Below are 19,495 nucleotides of genomic sequence, written 5' to 3' on the forward strand. Positions count from 1 at the left end.
TTAAAAATGCTAACTGATATAAAGTATTTATGAAATAAGATGGAGCGATTTCCTGTGGTGAGATTCTACAGTCAGACTTCGAAACCTGCTCTTGAATTAGTCTCAACCTTTTGAGTTGCTGATGACTTACTTCATAATATCTGTCTCTTCTCGGATATCCTTGAGTGTAAATTTTTGGAGAATTATTCAAAAGGTGATTTGAGATTCCATTAAAAGAAAGAACTACATTTAACTGAATGTTCTCTGAGTTTAACAACATGTTTAGGAAATAAGATATTGTTTAACTACCCTAATGTGTGTTATTATTTTTAACAAAAAAATAATTTAACTAAACTTGCACTATTGACATTTTTCTTCCCTTTTCTCCTTAAAATGAAAAAAAGTTTATATAACTGATAGACTGAAACCACAAAATAATTTATGTGACAACAACTATAAGGACAGCATTTAATATGTGTCTCTGGTGTGCCAGACATGGTACTAGAAGTTTTGGATATACTATCCCATTCAAACCTTATAACATTTCTGGGAGACATTATTAACCTTACAGTACAGATAAGTGAAGCTCAGAGAGACTGAGAAACTTACTCATGGTCACAGAGCTATTAGGTTGAATCACATGAAAATGCTGGTATTCAACATTTTTAATTAGAAAGACAGTGATATAATACATTCAACCTGATTCTAAATATAGAGCTATAATTTGAAACTAGGCCTGTGTGATTGCAAAGTCCATGGAACTATGCTGGACAGTACTGGCTATTTTTGACTATGCATAATAATAAAAACTAAATCATGAATTTATTTATTTATTTATTTGTCTTTTTAGGGCCACACCCATAGCAAATGGAAGTTCCCAGGCCAGAAAGGTTGCATTGGAGCTATAGCTGCTGGCCTATGACACAGCCACAGCAAAATAAGGCCAAAGCCACATCTATGACCCACACCACAGCTCATGGAAATGCTGGATCTTTAACCCACTGAGCAAGGCCTGAGTCCTCATGGATACTAGTCAGATTTGTTAATGCTGAGCCACAATGGGAATTCCCAAATCATGAATTTATACAATAAGGAATTCACCATTCACCAAGTTTGGGTTACTATGGACTCATCATTTGTGGCAACGTTCCCATGCAAGATATTTTAATGCCTTTGTGATATAAAAAAGAGATAACTGCTAAACCATAGAAGAGAAACAGCACATTGGCAGAGCTTATCACATATTTTCTAAGTTAAATATCTCAGCTGGAGCACAGTTGTTCTTTAACCAACTATTTAAAAAAATAACTTTCACAACAAGAAGAATGGGATCCTTTGAAGTGTAACCTTGGAGGAAATCAAGGTCTGTGTTACAGAGCATCATTCAAAGCAGATGTATATTCCCTAGAGATCACAGTAAAATTGTTACCAAGAATACCTGGACCTCTTTGGGAAAAGAGCTTGATAAAACTTCTAGGTCTTATTGGACATACCTCTGACACGAGGTAGTTAAGTATTCCCAATGTTATAGGCATGATACAGAGTCTCCAAAAGAGGCTTCTGATCATTCTAAATGTCAAGAATTTACATATGCTTTTCAATGGCTTCCAGATTGGGCAATTAGAGAATTCATTCATTCTCTGTGATTTAAAGGGCAGTGGTCATACATACCTAGATTTTCTTAGGGAAGAATAATTTGCTGACTATCCATTACTTTTCCTTGCCTGCTAAGTGGGTGACCAGTGTTTAGTTTCCAAGGTTATTTTGGGACCAGAGAAGGACATCTCAGAGCTATATAAAGGACATTTGGCTCAGCAAATATTTACTGAGCCCTAAATACATACTTCTGTGGTGTCCTACAGCATAGTATCTATCTCTTATTTTCAATCTTGATGAAGATAAGAGGGATCAACTGATGGACAGCATGTATGATAGATAGCAGCATGTGTTCTTGCTAAAGGAGAGAGTTTCTGATTCTAGAGAGTGCAGCAGGCTCTGCAAACAGGGCATATCAATTCTTAGCCCATGAGACATTTAGATTGATCTGAGGAGAAATTCTTGACAGTGAGAAAAATGGTGAAATCTTTTCTGAGGGAGCTCTAGGCAAAGGAAAGTTTCCATTTCTTTGAAATAGTGTTGTTGTGGTTCCAGATAAAAATGGGCCAGAATGAAGGCTTGTCAAGCTCTCATCCAGTTCAACAAGTCTTTACTGTCTCCCAGGACCTGAGGCTCACAAGCTGTCTGAGAGTTACGCAGTTTTACAAGACTGTTCTCAACTTGCAAAGGTTTTGAGATGCCTCCAGAATGATGAAAACCAGGCCCTTGTCTGGGAAGTAGAGCAGAGCACATCATTTTGAGCCCTGGCTCACAACCCACAGTATGGACAGCTTCACTTCAGGCTACAGTAAGGGCTTAACTTCAGGATCCTTTGAAACAGTTTCATCCCACAGAGAGAGCCTTTTCCCAATTTCTAAGCCTTTCAACAGATTGACGTGGTTGCAGGTATTATGGAAACAGTAAGCTGAGTTTGCTTTATTTGAAGTCAAAAGAATGAGGAGTTCTGTCTTGATTCAAACTAAGGTTCTCAAAAAGATGTTAGACTTGCCATACAGACAGTGGGCCCCAATTTCTGCATAGTAACTAGCCTGAAGAATGAAGTTCTTAACTAATTTCATCCTAGATATTCCAAAAAAGTGCCTAGACTATGTTGATTTAAAAAACCACTCCCCAGTAAAAAGCACTTACCAATTTAAAGCAATTGTTCAATCTGGAACTATGTTGAAATGGTAGGTAGTTGTGTGAGGTGGGTCACAAAGCAAACTGTACAGCAAATAAGTTACACACCTACAGAGCAATCTCTCAAGTCAAGCCAGAGCCTCTCACCAAGTAGTTTTCTTTTTCCTTCTTCCTTTTTCTCTGCTCCTTACCCTCCCCATTGTCTCAGGGTGTCTATTTTTTTTCCCCCTCAAAATGGCAAAACAATTTTACTTTCCTTGTTCCTACTCCCAAACTGTCATCTAACCTCTCCCAGGTGGCGGGCAGACAGAGAAGCCATCCCTTAAAGGGACTGTGTTTATAAACAGCAAAAATTAAGTGCCATTATATTTAACACAGCAGTGCCTTCATTAGATGATAGCTACATAGCAAGTGATTTGCCTTTTGTTAGTGGAGAGGTCAGAGGGACTGTGGCAATTTCCACCTGTGTATCCCTGCTGATTTTTTCCCTCTTTGATGTGCTCTAGTTTTCCTCACCTTCTCACAAAGCCAATGAGGGTTTTCCTTTGTTGTTTCCTTTCTAAGATGGCAGCAGTGATGATAGCCTCTGTCAGTTTTCCTGTTGCTCTCACCTACGAACTGTAAATTTCAGACCCATGCATTTATTCACCATAAACAGTCATCTGATTCTCATTCCCCTCTTCTCCTCTTAATAGTGGATCCAAACTGTACTCTGGTCACCGACACATCTGAATCTTGTGTTCTGGACTATCTCCTGGCCAGCCTGAGGTCTTTTGTAAATCTCAGCCTGACAACCAAACATTTAGGCCAATACCACAAGTGAAAGCACCCCTCTCAGAGGGCAGGGAAGGCAGAACATAAAGGTGGAATATTGAATGTTGTAGACTCCAGACTTTTTTTCACCTTTTGCTCACTGCTTCTTGGACATTTCATGACTTTGTATTTATTACATTTTTTAGCAGTGCCAGGGGAAAGTTAAATAATAAGCTATACTAAAGTTTCTGATTTTTTTCATGGATTTAAATGTTCCATAATCCCCCATTTTCATTTCCTCACCTAACAAAGATTACTGGGTTCACATTGACAAGGTCTTAGGTCTTAAGTGTCCTTTTAAAAGCTTATGCTATTGTCCCAGAATTGCCAAAGCAATCCTGAGGAAAAAGAACAAAGCTGGAGGCATAACACTCCCAGACTTAAGATAGCACTACAAAGCTATAATAATCCATATAGCACAATCCAGTATTGGCACAAAAAAAACCAGACATATGGATCAATGGAACAGAATAGAGAGCCTAGAAATAAACCTATACACCTACAGTCAACTAGTCTTTGGCAAAAAGAGGCAAGAATATACAATGGAGAAAAGACAGTCTCTTCAGCAAGTGGTTCTAGGCAAGCTGAACAGCCTCATGTATATCAGTGAAATTAAAACACCTCCTCACACCAAATACAAAATAAAACCCAAATGGTTTACAGACCAAAATATAAGATAAGACACCATAAAATTTCTAGAAGAGAACATAAGCAAAATATTCTTTGACACAAATTTTAGCAGTATTTTCTTAGATCAGTCTCTGAAGGCAAAAGAAATAAAAGCAGGGAGTTCCCGTGGTGGCACAGTGGTTAACGAATCCGACTAGGAACCATGAGGTTGTGGGTTCGGTCCCTGCCCTTGCTCAGTGGGTTAACGATCCGGCGTTGCCGTGAGCTGTGGTGTAGGTTGCAGACGCGGCTCGGACCCTGCGTTGCTGTGGCTCTGGCGTAGGCCGGTGGCTACAGCTCCGATTGGACCCCTAGCCTGGGAACCTCCATATGCCGTGGGAGCGGCCCAAGAAATAGCAAAAAAAAAAAAAGACAAAAAAAAAAAAAAAAAAAAAGAAATAAAAGCAAAAATAAACAATGGGATCTAATCAAACTTAAAAGTTTTTGCACAGCAAAGAAACCATCAACAAAACACAAAGGCAACCTATGGAACGGCAGAAAATATTTTAAACAATGCAACTTTGGCTCAGCAGGTTAAGAACCCAATATAGTGTCTGTAAAGATGTGGGTTCCATCCCTGGTCTCGCTCAGTGGGTTAAGAGTCCGGTGTTGCTGCAAACTGCTGCGCAGGCTGCAGATGCAGCTTGGAATCCATATTGTTGTGGCTGTGGCATAGGTTGGAAGCTGCAGCTCCGATTCGACCCCTAGCCTGGGAACTTCCATATGCCGCAGGTATGACCTTAAAAGGAAAAAAACAAAAAAACAAAACACAATGCAACCAACAAGGTGTTAATTTCCCAAATATACAATCAGTGCATACAACTCAATATTAAAAAAATAACCAATCAAAAAATTGGCAGAGGACGTAAATAGACATTTCTCCAAAGGAAACATATACATAGCCAAAAAGCACATGAAAAGATTCTCATCACTAATTATTAGAGAAATGCTAATTAAACTAAAATGAGGTATCACTTCACACCAGTCATAATGGCCATCACCAAAAAGTTTACAGGGAATTTCCACTGAGGCACAGTGGGTTAAAAGGGTCCAGCATTGCCATGGCTGCAGTGAAGGTCGCAGCTGTGGCTCAGATTTGATCCCTGGCTCAAGAATTTCCATATACCTTCGTTGGGGCCAAAAAAAAAAAAAAGTTACAAATAATAAATGCTGGCTAGGGCATGGAGAAAAGGGAACCCTTCATACACTGTTGGTGGGAATGTAAATTGGTACAGCCGATGTGGAGAATAGTATGGAGGTTTCTTAAAAAAACTAAAAATAGAGCTACTATGTGATCCAGCAATCCCGCTCCAGGGCATATATCCAGAAAAGACAAAAACTAATTTGAAAAGACACATGCACTCTGATGTTCATAGCAGCACACAATTTACTATAGCCAAGACATGGAAGCAACCTAAATGTCTATTGACTGAGGAATGGATAAAAAAGATGTGGTACATATGCAATGGAATTCTAAAAAGTGAAATATCGCCATTTGTAGCAACATGGATGGACCTAGAGCATACCATAGCAAGTGAAATAAGTCAGACAGAAAAAGATAAAAATTATATATCACTTATATGTGGAATCCAATACAAATGAATTTTTTTACAAAACATAAACAGACTCACAGTCACAGAAAACAAACTTTGGTTACCAAAGAGAAATTGGTAGGGGAGGGAGAGATAAACCAGGAGTCTGAGATTAAGAGGTACACACTACTATACATAAAACAGATAACCAACGAGGACCTACTGTATAGCACAAGGAAATATATTCAAAATCTTATAATAACCTATAGTGGAAAAAAATCTGAAAAATATACATGTATAACAGAATCGCTTTGCTGTACACCTGAAACTAACATAATATTGTAAATAAACTATACTTCAATTAAAAAATAAATAAAAGCTCATAGTATCATCATGGCACAACAGGACTCTCCCCATTTTTTAATCATAGATATGAGTTGATACTCTCTATACCATATATATCAATTCATCCATTTATATTTGTGAGGACTCTTCCTCGATTCCAAGTCCTATAAGGTCTACCAGTCCTATAAAGCCTCATGTGTCTATTTCCTTCAGAATTTCTCATGTGAGTGGACTTCATAAAATATTATGTTTTATGAGGTTGGGGCTGTGGGATCCTCATTCTTAGCACAGTGCCTGGCACACAGAGGCATCCAATACATATTTGTAAATAATTATTTGATTGAATAAATTGAAAATAGAAAACATATAAATCAAATATTTGTGAATTCCATCTTCCTGAAAAAACCTCCCATAAGATACATATATTTTCCCAGTAACATTCTCCATAGGATATTTTAAGGGTTTTTTTGATGTTATATATTTAGCTGCTTTTCCACTTTCCCTCTGTCTCTGGCATTGATTTTCATACTGAGTTAACTTGCTTTGCAAGTCGGAGGACAAGTGTTATCATGGAGGTAAATCTTTCCCATTGAGGATTACTTGATAGGGAAACCAGAGACTGAAAGGGATGTTCGTTTTTATTTATGTGTAAATGTTCTCCTTACAAAATGGGCTGCATTGTTTCATTTTCTAAAGAAAACTCATTTTTATTTCTAGAAGTGGCAAATATCATGTGAAATAACATTAGTCTTTCATAATGTGTGCATATTACTTTAAATGACAATATATGAATATTTATTTTTATGTATACATGTGTACCTATATACATGTACACATATATTTTATGTAAGTACATTTATACATCACACACACACGAACATATACATGTATACACACACACATATATATATATACTTTTTCCTCCCTGAGAGAGCATCTCAGTATCTCATGTGATATTCTGTGGTATCACTGTAGTAGAGAGATGGATATTTGTAATTAGTATTTGACTATTTTTATTAAATTGGCTTAACAGATTTATAGGGATAGTGCCAGTTACATAATTGAATTACAAATGACTATATCTGTAATACAAAAGACACAATACTATGAATTTTGTAACTGATCACTGCTTGTTATTTTAAGATGATTACTATTTTATCTGAGAGCTCTGTTTCTGGAGTTGATATTTTAAAACGAAAACCTGAACTGGGAACCTGACAATTTTTCGTCATCATAGTTCTTTTCTTTTCCTTCTTCCACCTTTTCCCTTTTTCTTTCTTCTTCTTCTTTTTTGTTCTACTTATAAAGTATTTTCTAGCTGGATTGCATTTTCTGCAAGTTTAAGAACGGATCATTCCACAATGTTTCAAATCCTAAAGCAGACCATTCTGTATTGTCAATTGTATTACTATCTGCTTAACTGGAATAATAATGAACTCCCTTAAGTGAACACAAGGTGACTGGATTGATGGGGGTTTGGGATTGGCATGTGTACACTACTGTATATGGAATGGCTGGTCAACAGGGACCTGCTGTACAGTCCAGGAATACTACCCAATATTCTACGCTAACCTATATGGGAAAAGAATCTGAAAAAAGAATAGATTATGTATGTGTACAACTGAATCACTCTGTTTTATAGCAGAAATTATCACAACATTGTAAATCCACTATACTTGAATAAAACTTTAAATAGGAGTTCCCATCGTGGCGCAGTGGTTAACGAATCCGACTAGGAACCATGAGGTTGTGGGTTCGTTCCCTGCCCTTGCTCAGTGGGTTAACGATCCGGCGTTGCCGTGAGCTGTGGTGTAGGTCGCAGACGCGGCTTGGATCCTGCATTGCTGTGGCTCTGGCGTAGGCCGGTGGCTATAGCTCGCCGATTCGACCCCTAGCCTGGGAACCTCCATATGCCGTGGGAGCGGCCCAAGAAATAGCAACAACAACAACAACAACAACAAAAAAGACAAAAGACAAAAAAAAAAAAAAAAAAAAAAAAGAATAAAAAAAAACTTTAAATAATGAAAAACATAAATTTCAAATTCTTCCCACAATGATATTATTAATAATTTAAAATTATCCACAGTAATTGATAATTAACATGACCTTATTTCAACCTAAATTGCGTCCAGTTATAACCCCACCAAGTTTTGAGTTCAAGTGCAATAAGTCTTCCACCTTTAAAAATATCTCGACTAGACTTCCTCATCCTCCTCATCTGGCTTATAATTCCTGCCCAGGCATGAGCACAAATGGTGACACAAAGTCAGGCTTTCTCAAATGTACCCTGGGGAATGGTTTCTGTGGGATAGTAATAGGCCTCGTGTCCAAAGAAAATATTCCATGGTCAAGTACATTTGGGAAATTCTAGATTTAAACAGTGAGAACGTGTCTTTTCTATAGGAATGTCTTTTAATAGGATAATAGGCCTTGTGATTCTCTAAAATAGGTAGAATCAGTAGCATTTTGCAAAGTTATTTGGTGACAAATACCCTTCCCAAAGAGCATATCAGGAACTGGTGTTCCATTGAACACATCTGAGAAACAAAAACCTAAGTATATTGGGTCATATCCATAAACACTGGTATTGAAGTTGGGTTTAGTAAGTCTTGGAATTTAGCCCCTCTGCTTAGGGAGACCTTCGTTGTGGCTTTTTTTTTTTTTTTTTTTTTTTGTATACTGTCTACTCTTGACATTTGATAAATGATTACTCCTTGACCTTTGTCTAGTTTGGGCTACTAACCCTTTATCCTCTGGCTCTCTTCAAGATTTGACAACAGACTTTATTTTGTGGACTCAACCCTGCTCCCCTCAGTCCATCTTGTTGCTGCCCTACCTTGACAGAATACAAGTGCTCTCCTTTATTGGTTGAGTGTATGTATCTACAGCATTAATTACTGATTCAATCAAACACTCCAAATAAAGGATTGAGTTGAGTAGTGTTAATGACATAAAGAGATAATTTTTACTGGTCTACTTAAATGTCAATATTAATAAAATACAGTGAGATTACATTATATAGACATCTACATTATGTTCATTCAAGTACACATTCTTAGGAACCTGGACCCAGATGTGAGACAAAAATAGTTTAAATGCAAGACAGTTAGATTTTTGTTAGGGACAGCCATTACCGGGGGCATCTGATAATTTACAACTTTCATAATCCAAAGCAAAGTTTTCATAAAACTGCTAAAGGAGGGAAGATATTTTTTTGGTGTCTGACGTGGCACCACCATGGGCTATATCGAAAACATGCTTCCCAATTCACCAGGCCCTCCAGCTTTAAAATTGTATGGCTGCTGGAGTTCCCATCATGGCTCAGTGGTTAACGAATTCGACTAGGAACCATGAGTTTGAGGGTTCGATCCCTGGCCTTGCTCAGTGGGTTAAGGATCAGGCGTTGCCGTGAGCTGTGGTGTAGGTCACAGACGTGGCTTGGATCCCGTGTTGCTGTGGTTGTGGTGTAGGCTGGCGGCTACAGTTCCGATTAGACCCCTAGCCTGGAAACCTCCGTGTGCCGCACATGCGGCTCCTAGAAAAGACAAAAAAAAAAAAAAATTGTGTGGCTGCTAATATAATTTTTTTTGATTTTATATTATTTGCTTCCAATCTTGTGAGTTTTATTAATAGTTTTATGTTGCCTTTTTTCAAGTGTGCATAATTCTGATTTTACAAATTGCTACTGCATTGTAGTGTGGGTGTTTTTACCCACTATCCCCCTACATTTATACAGTGATTTAATCTGTTAGGAAATATGACTGCTATTCCTTTCTTTTCTGTGTACCTTTCACAGCAGAAAATATCACTCTGTCCTATAAATGCAAACCAACTATTTCATCTGGACTCACCCTAAGAAACTGAAATCTACTGAATGTTGGCACAATGGCTGTACTGAATTTACGAACTTTATGTCACTCTCCGAAATTTCATGTAGCTTAAAGGGAGTTTCAAAGATGATTCTGAATATACATGATTCTTCTCTTTATATTCCAACTTTAGAACTTTATCTCCAACAATAAGATGTGAATATACTTGTTGATAATGGACACTATTTGTTGCTAACCCAGCATCCACTAGTCCTTCTTTCTTCCTAACCTCTGTTTTATTCAGGTATCTACACCTCATATGACTAAAACGAAGATGATTCTAATGCCAGTTCCAGGAGAAGATCTTGGTTTGTTTAGGGCTATAATCTTGATTTGTCTTGAGTCCAATCCCACTTGCCAATGACTGGCTTCAGACTGGTCAAGTAACCCAATTCTGACCTATCAAATATAAGATAGCCAGTTAAGAGGTTTATGGAAATACTTCCTTGATTCTTAGAAAGGGATAGAAACAGCAATAGTCTTTTTTTTTTTTTTTTTAATTAAGTATGTAGTTGGGTCTGGACGTGGCTCTAACGGCTATTGCTATCTTGCTACTAGTCCTCTGAGAATGTCAACACTGAAAGTGGAAGAGAACAGAGAAGGATAAATCCTAGATCCTGAAGATATTGCTCAGTTCTTGAATCCATCAATCCTGAAATCTCCCTAGCTTCTTTCTTTCAGAAAATGTATCAGCCAGCTTGGACTGCCATAACAAAATGCTATAGAATGGATGGCTTAGAAAGAGAAATTTATTTTTCTCAGTTCCAGAGGCTGGGAAGTCAAAGATCCAGGGCCCAGCTGATTTGGTTTCTCATGAGGACTCTCCTTGGCTTGCAGACACTCTGACTTTTCACTTTCTCACTATCCTTCCCTGGCCTTTCTTTGGTGTGTGTACAAAAACAGAGCTCTCTCTCTCTCTCTCTCATTTTATAAGGCCACTGATCATATTATGTTAGGATTCTACCCTTATGACCTCATTTAACTGCAACTACCTCCTAAAAGCCCTATCTCCAAATATAATCATATTAGGGGTTGAAGGCTCAACACATGGATTTGGGGGGATAGAGTTTAGTCCAAAGCAGATAATATAACAAATGTCCTTATGTTGTTTAAACAAATTAAATTAGTTTTTCTGTTATGTGTTATTAAATACACCCTAACAGATATCATATCTTATGAAGGATAATGTCTAATTCATGACATATAACATGAGATGATCAAGGGCTATTTTCCTTTTCTCAGAGCAAAGCAGTTGTAGAGTTAAAAGTGGTTAGTCCATTGCTGTTACAGGGCATTTCATGAACTTCTGATTGTACATATATGTGGTATCATGTTAATATAAACAGTCCAGCCCTCAGGGAGTTTTAAGTTATAAAAGAAACATTTTTCTAAGATCATGTGCTCTGATATAAAAACCATACTCCAGCCCAGTTCTATCATTATGAAGTTCTGGCAAGCCAAGAGACATTAGTTGGTGATTTTATCAGGCAAGACTTCTAACTAATGGCTTGATGAAACCATCACTGCACCATAAAACACCATAACAAATTAAAATGACGATTTCTTTCAAGAATTTAGTCATTTTAGATCATTATAGTTTATTCCACAAAAAGCAATGTCTCACAGATCACCTTAATCCTACGAATAGGAATATACTTTCACCTTTATGCCTGAAATAAATCAGTTATGTTTATTCTTGCAATTCAAATCTAATCTTAATAACTATCTTCAACAAAAAGGGTGGAGTGTAGTTTTTTTATCCCATTCTAGTAAAACTCTTGTGGAACATTTTACCTATTGTTTTAGTTACATTGTACACAAAGTAATTTTATGTAGTCTTTCAGATGAAAATTAAATAAATAAAATTATACTGAAGTGAAGGATTTTCACAACATAGTAAAATTCACTTTTTATTTCTAGCCTGGGAACTGGAAAGAAAAGTGCTCATCAAATTTAAAAAATAAAACCAAACAAAAAAAAGAAAAAACCCACCAAAGAACAAATGATGAGAGATAAATTTGCATATAGATGGATTCATATTAAGGCAATAGAACTTGGGCCATTTTGAAATCTTAAACCTTCTGACACTATTTTCATAAACTCAGTAATACAAACCATGTGGTGAATGATTTTCTGAAAAACTTCGCTGGTTTCACTGTGTATTTTATTATTGGCCAAATGTGACATTAAATTTTATCCCCTGTGGCTTGAAGTTAAATGCTTGCTCTGTTCAGAATGGCAACACTCAATTAAACAGCATTTTTCATGATATACACCCACCACGGTTACTGTATTTAAGGGAAATAATGGGGGTACTGACCTATATTGCGTTTCTTATTATCAATGCAGATGAAGCGAATGCAGGGATTACTAGTGATGTACTGCCCAGCCCAAGGGACATCAATCTTCGTGCCAGCTTCATAAAAGAGGCCCAGTGCGTAGCGAGAGGAGTAGCTCACAGACTCCAGTTGCTGCCTTTGGCATTCACTAATTACTGTGGAAGAAAAAAGACAGGGCATCAGACTTGAAAATATCATCTTTCCTTTTAGTACATCAAATATGAAACTCCTTTAAACCAGTTCCAACTGTTTCTACCAGCTCCATCTCACTTACAATGAATTTGAAAGGTAATGTAAAATAGTATCAGATCTAATTTCTTTGCAGAATGATGATTGACCTTGGCACACTTGTTTTTATCAAGTTGGAGGTCCAAACTCTAGACCGGCACTCAAGGCTCTCAAAATCAGATGCCAAGTTGCTTTCCTAGTTTTGTACCCTAGTATTATCCTGGGACTATCTGGTAACATTACAGATTCATACACTAAGCACTTCCTATGGGTCAGGGTCTTTGCCAAAAACTTAACATAGCATTTCACGCCATCCTGACAACCACTGTACAGAGTATTATTCCCATATTGCAGGCGAGGAGACTAGTGCTCCATCTCTTAAGAAACTTTTAATTTCTTCCATGCCACGTAGTTATTTGTTTTCCTGCTATCTTTCTGTCAGTGGATTATCATAGTTCCTTAAGCACAGGGACCATACCTTATCTTTGTTATAGTCCTCTACCTGACTCATAGAAATAAAAAGGATGAGAGTTTTAAGGGATAGAAAAGCGAAAGTAAGACATACAAAGTTAGTCAAAATGTAGGATGTAAATAATCAACACATGGAAAAAGACTGGGAAAGGAATTAGGCAGGTTTGGGTTCAAATCTCAACTCTACCACTTACAAGGTAGGTGACTTATTCTAGTTATAGTTCTCTTGTCTGTAAGTGGCAATAATAGTATAGGATGCTTTAAGTCTGTTGTGAGGATTGCATGAATAATGCATAGCTCTTTGCTTGGCATATGATAGGTGTTCATTAAGTAGTCACATTTTCTATTATAGAGTGAAAAATATTTAGGAAAATGGGACAATATGCCATCCTGGGCTGCAGAAGGAAAGGTTTTCCTTCACTTTTTAATCTTTTCCAAACTTTCTACCCTCAAGGGTCTTGGGGAGCTGCTTGTTCACATATGTAGCATATTAATAATTTGGAATTCAGAGATGGCCATAGTTCTATTCTGAAGAATTAGGTAGGTTGGTTTAGCAATGGAGCACATGAAAAATTCTCATTTAATTGATGAAAAATATTCTAATCTAAAACAGTAGGGATTGGCAGACTTCAAGGGCAAGAGTTACCTCTAGCTAAACCTTAGAGAACTGACTTCCAGAGGAAGAGAGGAGGCAAGAAGGGTCCTCAATAAATTATTTAAACACAGTAACAATCCTATACATTATCACAGCATATTCTTGGCTACAGAACATTTTTAGAACTAAGACCTCATTTAATCTTCACAAAATCCCTACAAAATGGGTGTTTTTATCATCCTAATTTAACATCTCTGTGAAGCTGAGATTCAGAGTGGTTAAGTAACTTGCCCTTACTTAATCTTGGAAGAGGTTACACAGCTTCCAAGTTGAGTGGTCAAGATGAAGCTGGAATTCCAGCGTTAGAGTTACGCACATGTTGTCATTACTCCATACTTTCCCCTCTTAATTTGTAAGTCTGAACTTGAAAATGACCTTTAGTATTGCTTTCTCCTCTGACATGAATGGTTATTTTGCACTTAGAAGTTAAAGCCATTATTCCCTTTAACCATCATTTTCTGTCTTATTGTAAGAATTAACTACTTGATGAACAAGTGAACCACCAACCCTGCCCTGGTTACATTCAATGTACCTTGGGCTTCATTTTATTATTCAATCTGCTTTTAGAGTTAAGGGGTCTGATATCATGCTTACTGCTTTCTGAAGTGGAGGAGGTAAAAGGGATTAATACTAGCAGTTGAGCACGTATTGTGTACTTTGGGGCTTATCACTAAGTTTCCTACTTTTTCAATTAAAAAATAAACCAACAAAATTGTGAAGTCAGCTATTTAGCACTGAAAGGTCCTAAAACTCTTTTAAAAATATATGAATATAAAATATGTGTGTGTGTGTGTGTGTGTGTGTGTATTTTTTTTTAACCAAAACTGAGGGGTCAACTAGGTTGATGACAAAAATGGGAACTTTTTCTCCCCGCCACATATATTTGCACACTTAGCCAATTTTTAGACGAGCTGCCAATCCCACTAGGTAGCCCTTTGAAAAAGTAATTGATACCTATATAGAAACAGAGATTAATCTTACACACCCTTGCCTGCTCCAGGGGCTCCACAATTCATTCTGAGAACAGGGAGATGAGACTTTTGACTGAAGCAATCTCAATTTCTGAACATATTCACTTACCAAAAAATTTGTCTTCAGGGGCTAGAAAGTTTTTGATTGTGGCAGGACCTAACAAAATGGTCTTATGTTGTTTGAAAAAGATTTTAAAGCAAGATACTGGAGGGAGCAGCCTTCTATCCTCAATATATATTTGGGCAAGAAAAGTAATAAGTTCTTCACTGTCATGTATTCAAAAGGACCATGTATCCACAAAACAGGCTCATATAAAAATGCCTAATTCCAAAATAAGGAATCTATTTTTTTAAATTAATTAATTTATTTTTTTTTACTTTTTTAGGGCCATACCCATGGCATATGGAGATTCCCAGGCTAGGGGTCTAATCAGAGCTACAGCTGCCAGCCTATGCCACAGCCACAGCAATGCCAGATCCGAGCCACGTCTACAACCTACACCACACCTACACTGCATCTCATGGCAGTGCCAGATCCTTAACCCACTGAGCAAGGCCAGGGATTGAACCCGCAACCTCATAGTTTCTAGTCGGATTCGTTTCTGCTGTACCATGACAGGAACTCCAAAAATAAGGAATCTTTGCCTGGATGTCATTCTCATTTAATTCTGAACCACTAGGAGTACATAATCTCTGTAATTATATACACACTTAAACACACATGTATATATAATACAGAATATATTTTATGGCCATCTGATGTGAGTGAATGGCTCTCAATTGTGTTAAATGGGGTAGTTTGCATTCATATGTTTGCCATTTAGGAGAACTGGCTTTTTCCCATTCTCCTTGTGCTTTTGGCTGTGTATGCATACATGTGTGTGAGTGTGGGTATGGGGGAGGGGAAGAACAGAGAGAGAAAGATGAAGAGGGGAAGGAGAAAGACAAACAGAAGATTTGAACTGTACTTCTGAATAACTTCAAATAGTTTCGTTTTTTTGTTTCCTAATGTAATTTTATTCTTTTACTCTCCTAACGTATTAAAAAGGGCTAGACATACATATTTTGCTTATTTTCTATATAGTGTGATGGGGACCCCATTCATTTATTCATTGCAAATTTTATGATGCCAGGTACCTATTGTTCTAGATATTAGGGATATAATACAGAAAGAAAAAATGCCTGCTCCCGGGTAGCTTACATACTAGTGGCAGAGAGAGAAATTATAAATAAGTAACCAAATAAATGGTATGTCAGTTGGTGATAAGAACTATAAAGAAAAATAAAACAAAGTAAAGGGATAAAAATGACAGGTCTGGATAGTGAGGTTATTGTAAAAAGGCTGTCAGAAATATATGTCTCCTCTGAGTGCTTTATTCTGATTGATATGGGAAAGTGCTATTGGTTTTGAGCCAATGACAGATATGACCTGGGTTTTGTTTTTAAAAATTGTCATCTGGCTACAGCTGAAGACTGAAGGGATGCATGAGAAGAATTTGGGCAGCTATTGTAGTAGTCTTAGACTGCAAATCTATACTAAAGGAAAATACTAAAGAAAAAATGTCAAAATATTTTTGACAGTAACATTTGAAAAGGTCACAAGTGGTTACTATTTTGGATGTAATATACATATCTCTATGTATGTGTGTATATGTGTGTGTATAGTACATTTACATTATATATATTTTATAAATATGTGTTGCATGTATGTGTATGTATGTATGCCACATACAAATACATACATATATATAAAATAATTTTAAATTGAGTTTTAATATACCTACAGAAAAGTATCCCCTGAATTTTTATAAGGTGAATGCACCAGCATAATCAGCAGCCAGATAAAAAAACAGATCATTACCAGAACCCTAGGAGCTACCTTCTTCCTCCTTTACAGGCACTCCTTGCCAAGGGAAATCAGTAATCCTGAATTCTAACACCATAGGTTAGTTGAGCTGTTCTGAATGCCACGGAAGCAGAATGATGCAGTATGTACTCTTGTGTCTGGTTTCTTTCGCTTAGTATCATGCTTGTGATATTTATAAGTGTTGTTACATGTAGTTGTACTTAATTCTCCTTGTTGGATAGTATTGCTTATATGTATATAATACACTTTATTCATTCTGTTGATGGACATTTGGATTATTTGCAAGTTTGGTGACTACAAATGTAATGTGAAAACTTATATCTGTGCTTCTCCTGAGTATATATCAGTACAGGAATTCCTGGATCATGGGGCTCCCTTATGTTCAGCTTTGGTAGCTACTGCCAAATAGTTTTCTAAAGTGACTGTGACTGAACCAAATTTGTACTCTCACCAAGGGTGTATGAGAGTTTAGTTGTTCCACATCTTCATCCACATTTGCTACAGTCTGCATTTTTAATTTGGGATGTAATGACATCATATTGTGGTTTTGTATTCCATGATGACTAATATTTGGAAGCTTTTTTCTGTGTTTATTTGGATATCCTTTTGTGATTGTTCAAAACTTTATTCATTTTTCTTCTCGGTTGTCTGCCTTTTTTTCTTATTGCTACATAGGAGCTCTTTATATATTCTGGATATGAGTCTTATATATGAATTATAAAAGCTTTCTTCTACTCAGTGGCCTGGCTTTTTACTCTCTTAATAGTATGGTTTGATGAAAAGAATTTTAATTATAATTTAACACATTTTACCTCTTTTTCTCATTTATAATTACCCCTTTTGTGTCCAATTTAAGAACTCTGCCTACTTGAAGATATTCTCTTATTTATTTTTTCTGAAAGCTTTATTGGTTTACCTTTCATAGGATTTGGACATATTCTGAAGATAAAGCACTCAGAATTCCTGTTGGCTTGAAAAATGTGGTGTGAGGGAAAGACATCAAATGAGGAATAGATGGGACGCTTCTTCTCCTCACCTATCCTGGTTAGTAAACAGCTTTGCTGTTCTATAATTTTAAAAGTTACAGATGAAAATAAGACACTGCATTAAAAGCAACTTGAGGCAAAGACTGTGCCTTATGAGCTTTGTGTGTCCACGTCCAAGACCAATGATTAATGAAATATAGACATCCTATAAACATTGATGAACACATCCTCATTTTAGAATATTTGGAAAGTACACATAGGTATAAACAGGCAAAAGGGAAAATAACCACCATATTCTAATTATCCAAAGTCATCAACATTTTGACATTTTTTCTTTAGTATTTTACTAACTTTTGCCTTTAAACGTGGCTGTGATCATATTGTACAAATAATTTTGTATACTGCATATTTGCTTATGCGTTGCAAAAAAATCTCACTATAAAATAATTTAATGCCCCCATACAGTCTGATTTAATGGATATGATGTAATTTGAATTTAACTATTTCATTAGTGTTGGACATTTGTTTCCTTTTTGTCCACTTTAATTAAATCTGTTATACATCTTTGTGCATAGATCTTTATCTAAATTTCTGATTATTTCTTTAACATAGAATGATGCAAGTGGAATTACTGAATTATCAGAAAGATGTACCAATTTACACTTCTACTAACAGTTTATGGAAAGATCAAATTCACTGTATCTTTGCCAGTATTAGGTATTACCTTTTTTTCTTGTTAACTTAATAGGAAAAATGGATTTCACCCTGGTTTTAACATAAGTTTCCATAACTATTTGATGAGACTAAACATTCTTCACATATCTACTTTGTCTCTTTCGGAAACCATCTTTTCTTATTGTTTTGCTAATTGGTCTGTTAAATTCTTCATATTATTAGGTTGATTTTTTATTAATGAATGACATATAACAGATCCCCATTTATTGTATGTTATAAAATTTTTCCTATGTTCTGTTTTAGTATTGTATATGATAGTATCTATTTAGATAATCTATTGGTTTTTCTTTCTCTTTCTTTCCTCCCCCTTCCTCCCTTTATTCCTTCCTTCCTCCCTCCCGCCTTCCCTTCTTCCCTCCCTCCTTCTCTCTCTCTCAATTCTTTCTTCCCTCCTTTCTTCCCTGTTTAAACACTTAGAGACCAAAACTTGACTTCTGCTAGTTATTCTTACTCCCTCACATCTACCCCTGCCCTTCTTTGTTTGCTCTGTGCTTGGGGTGACTGCCCTCTCCTTGGCTGAATCCCTGTGAGCTCTGATTCTGGATGGTTTGGGCCAATGAGAGGAAGAGGCAGGAGAAGGACTCAGAGGCTGGAATATTGGTTCCTTCTGCTCCGTCCTGCTTTGCCAGGTGCTAGCAATGCTGAGCTCCTCTACATTAAAGTTTCTTTCAGGAAGCTCTTCTTCCATGGTTCCACCTCTCTTGGGGTGCTGGATACCTAGTTTTCTTCCTCATCTATTTAGACCTAGGGTAGTAAAGGCTTCCTGCTCTTACTGTCATAATATCTTTTGCTGATTGCCTTACATTGTTCTGCAAATGTCCATTTATTGAATTCTTTCAGGTGGAATCCTTTAAAATATACCATCTATTTTTTGCTGGGACCCTGACTGAAACAATATTTAACTATATTTTTTACTAGCTTCTTCTAGGAAAGCACTCTGGAACTCTGGAATTTGCTATCATATATAAAGAATTTCAGCACAGGGACAACTGAAGTTAGGAAGTCAATTGTATTATAACAATTTAAGCTCTGCATCAGGGGACACCAGCAACTCTTGATTTACTTATTATTGCCTTTATCTTTTACATTGAATTCCGAGGATGTCAAGAAGTTTTATGCACAAATTCAACTCCTAATACTAGACTTCTAGTTCTTTGGGTACATGGAGACAATCATATTTTAGTCAGAATAGCTGGTTTCTCTTTACTCAAAGTAGCTGTAGAAATAGTGCTGAAAGACCCATTCCTGTAAATAGTTCTCCTAGCAGGTCCGAACAGAATCTGAGCTTTTACCATTCATG

At 36.7% G+C, this 19,495-nt stretch overlaps 1 protein-coding gene across 9 annotated transcripts in view; it reads right to left on the minus strand.

The window, feature by feature from the left end:
- Positions 1-19,495, minus strand: part of RNLS (renalase, FAD dependent amine oxidase) — a 292,362-nt gene that overhangs the window by 66,545 nt on the left and 206,322 nt on the right. For all 9 annotated transcript variants that reach the window (XR_002338669.1, XR_002338668.1, XR_002338667.1 and 6 more), the window contains exon 5: positions 12,264-12,437. Coding sequence is in view for 6 of the 9 variants with exons in the window: in XM_021073256.1 (XP_020928915.1) it covers positions 12,264-12,437 (174 nt within the window). In the remaining 3 variants the exon portion in view is untranslated. The remainder of the gene's footprint in view (positions 1-12,263; positions 12,438-19,495) is intronic.

Source organism: Sus scrofa, chromosome 14 (assembly GCF_000003025.6).
Source record: "Sus scrofa isolate TJ Tabasco breed Duroc chromosome 14, Sscrofa11.1, whole genome shotgun sequence".
Taxonomy (NCBI): domain Eukaryota; kingdom Metazoa; phylum Chordata; class Mammalia; order Artiodactyla; family Suidae; genus Sus; species Sus scrofa.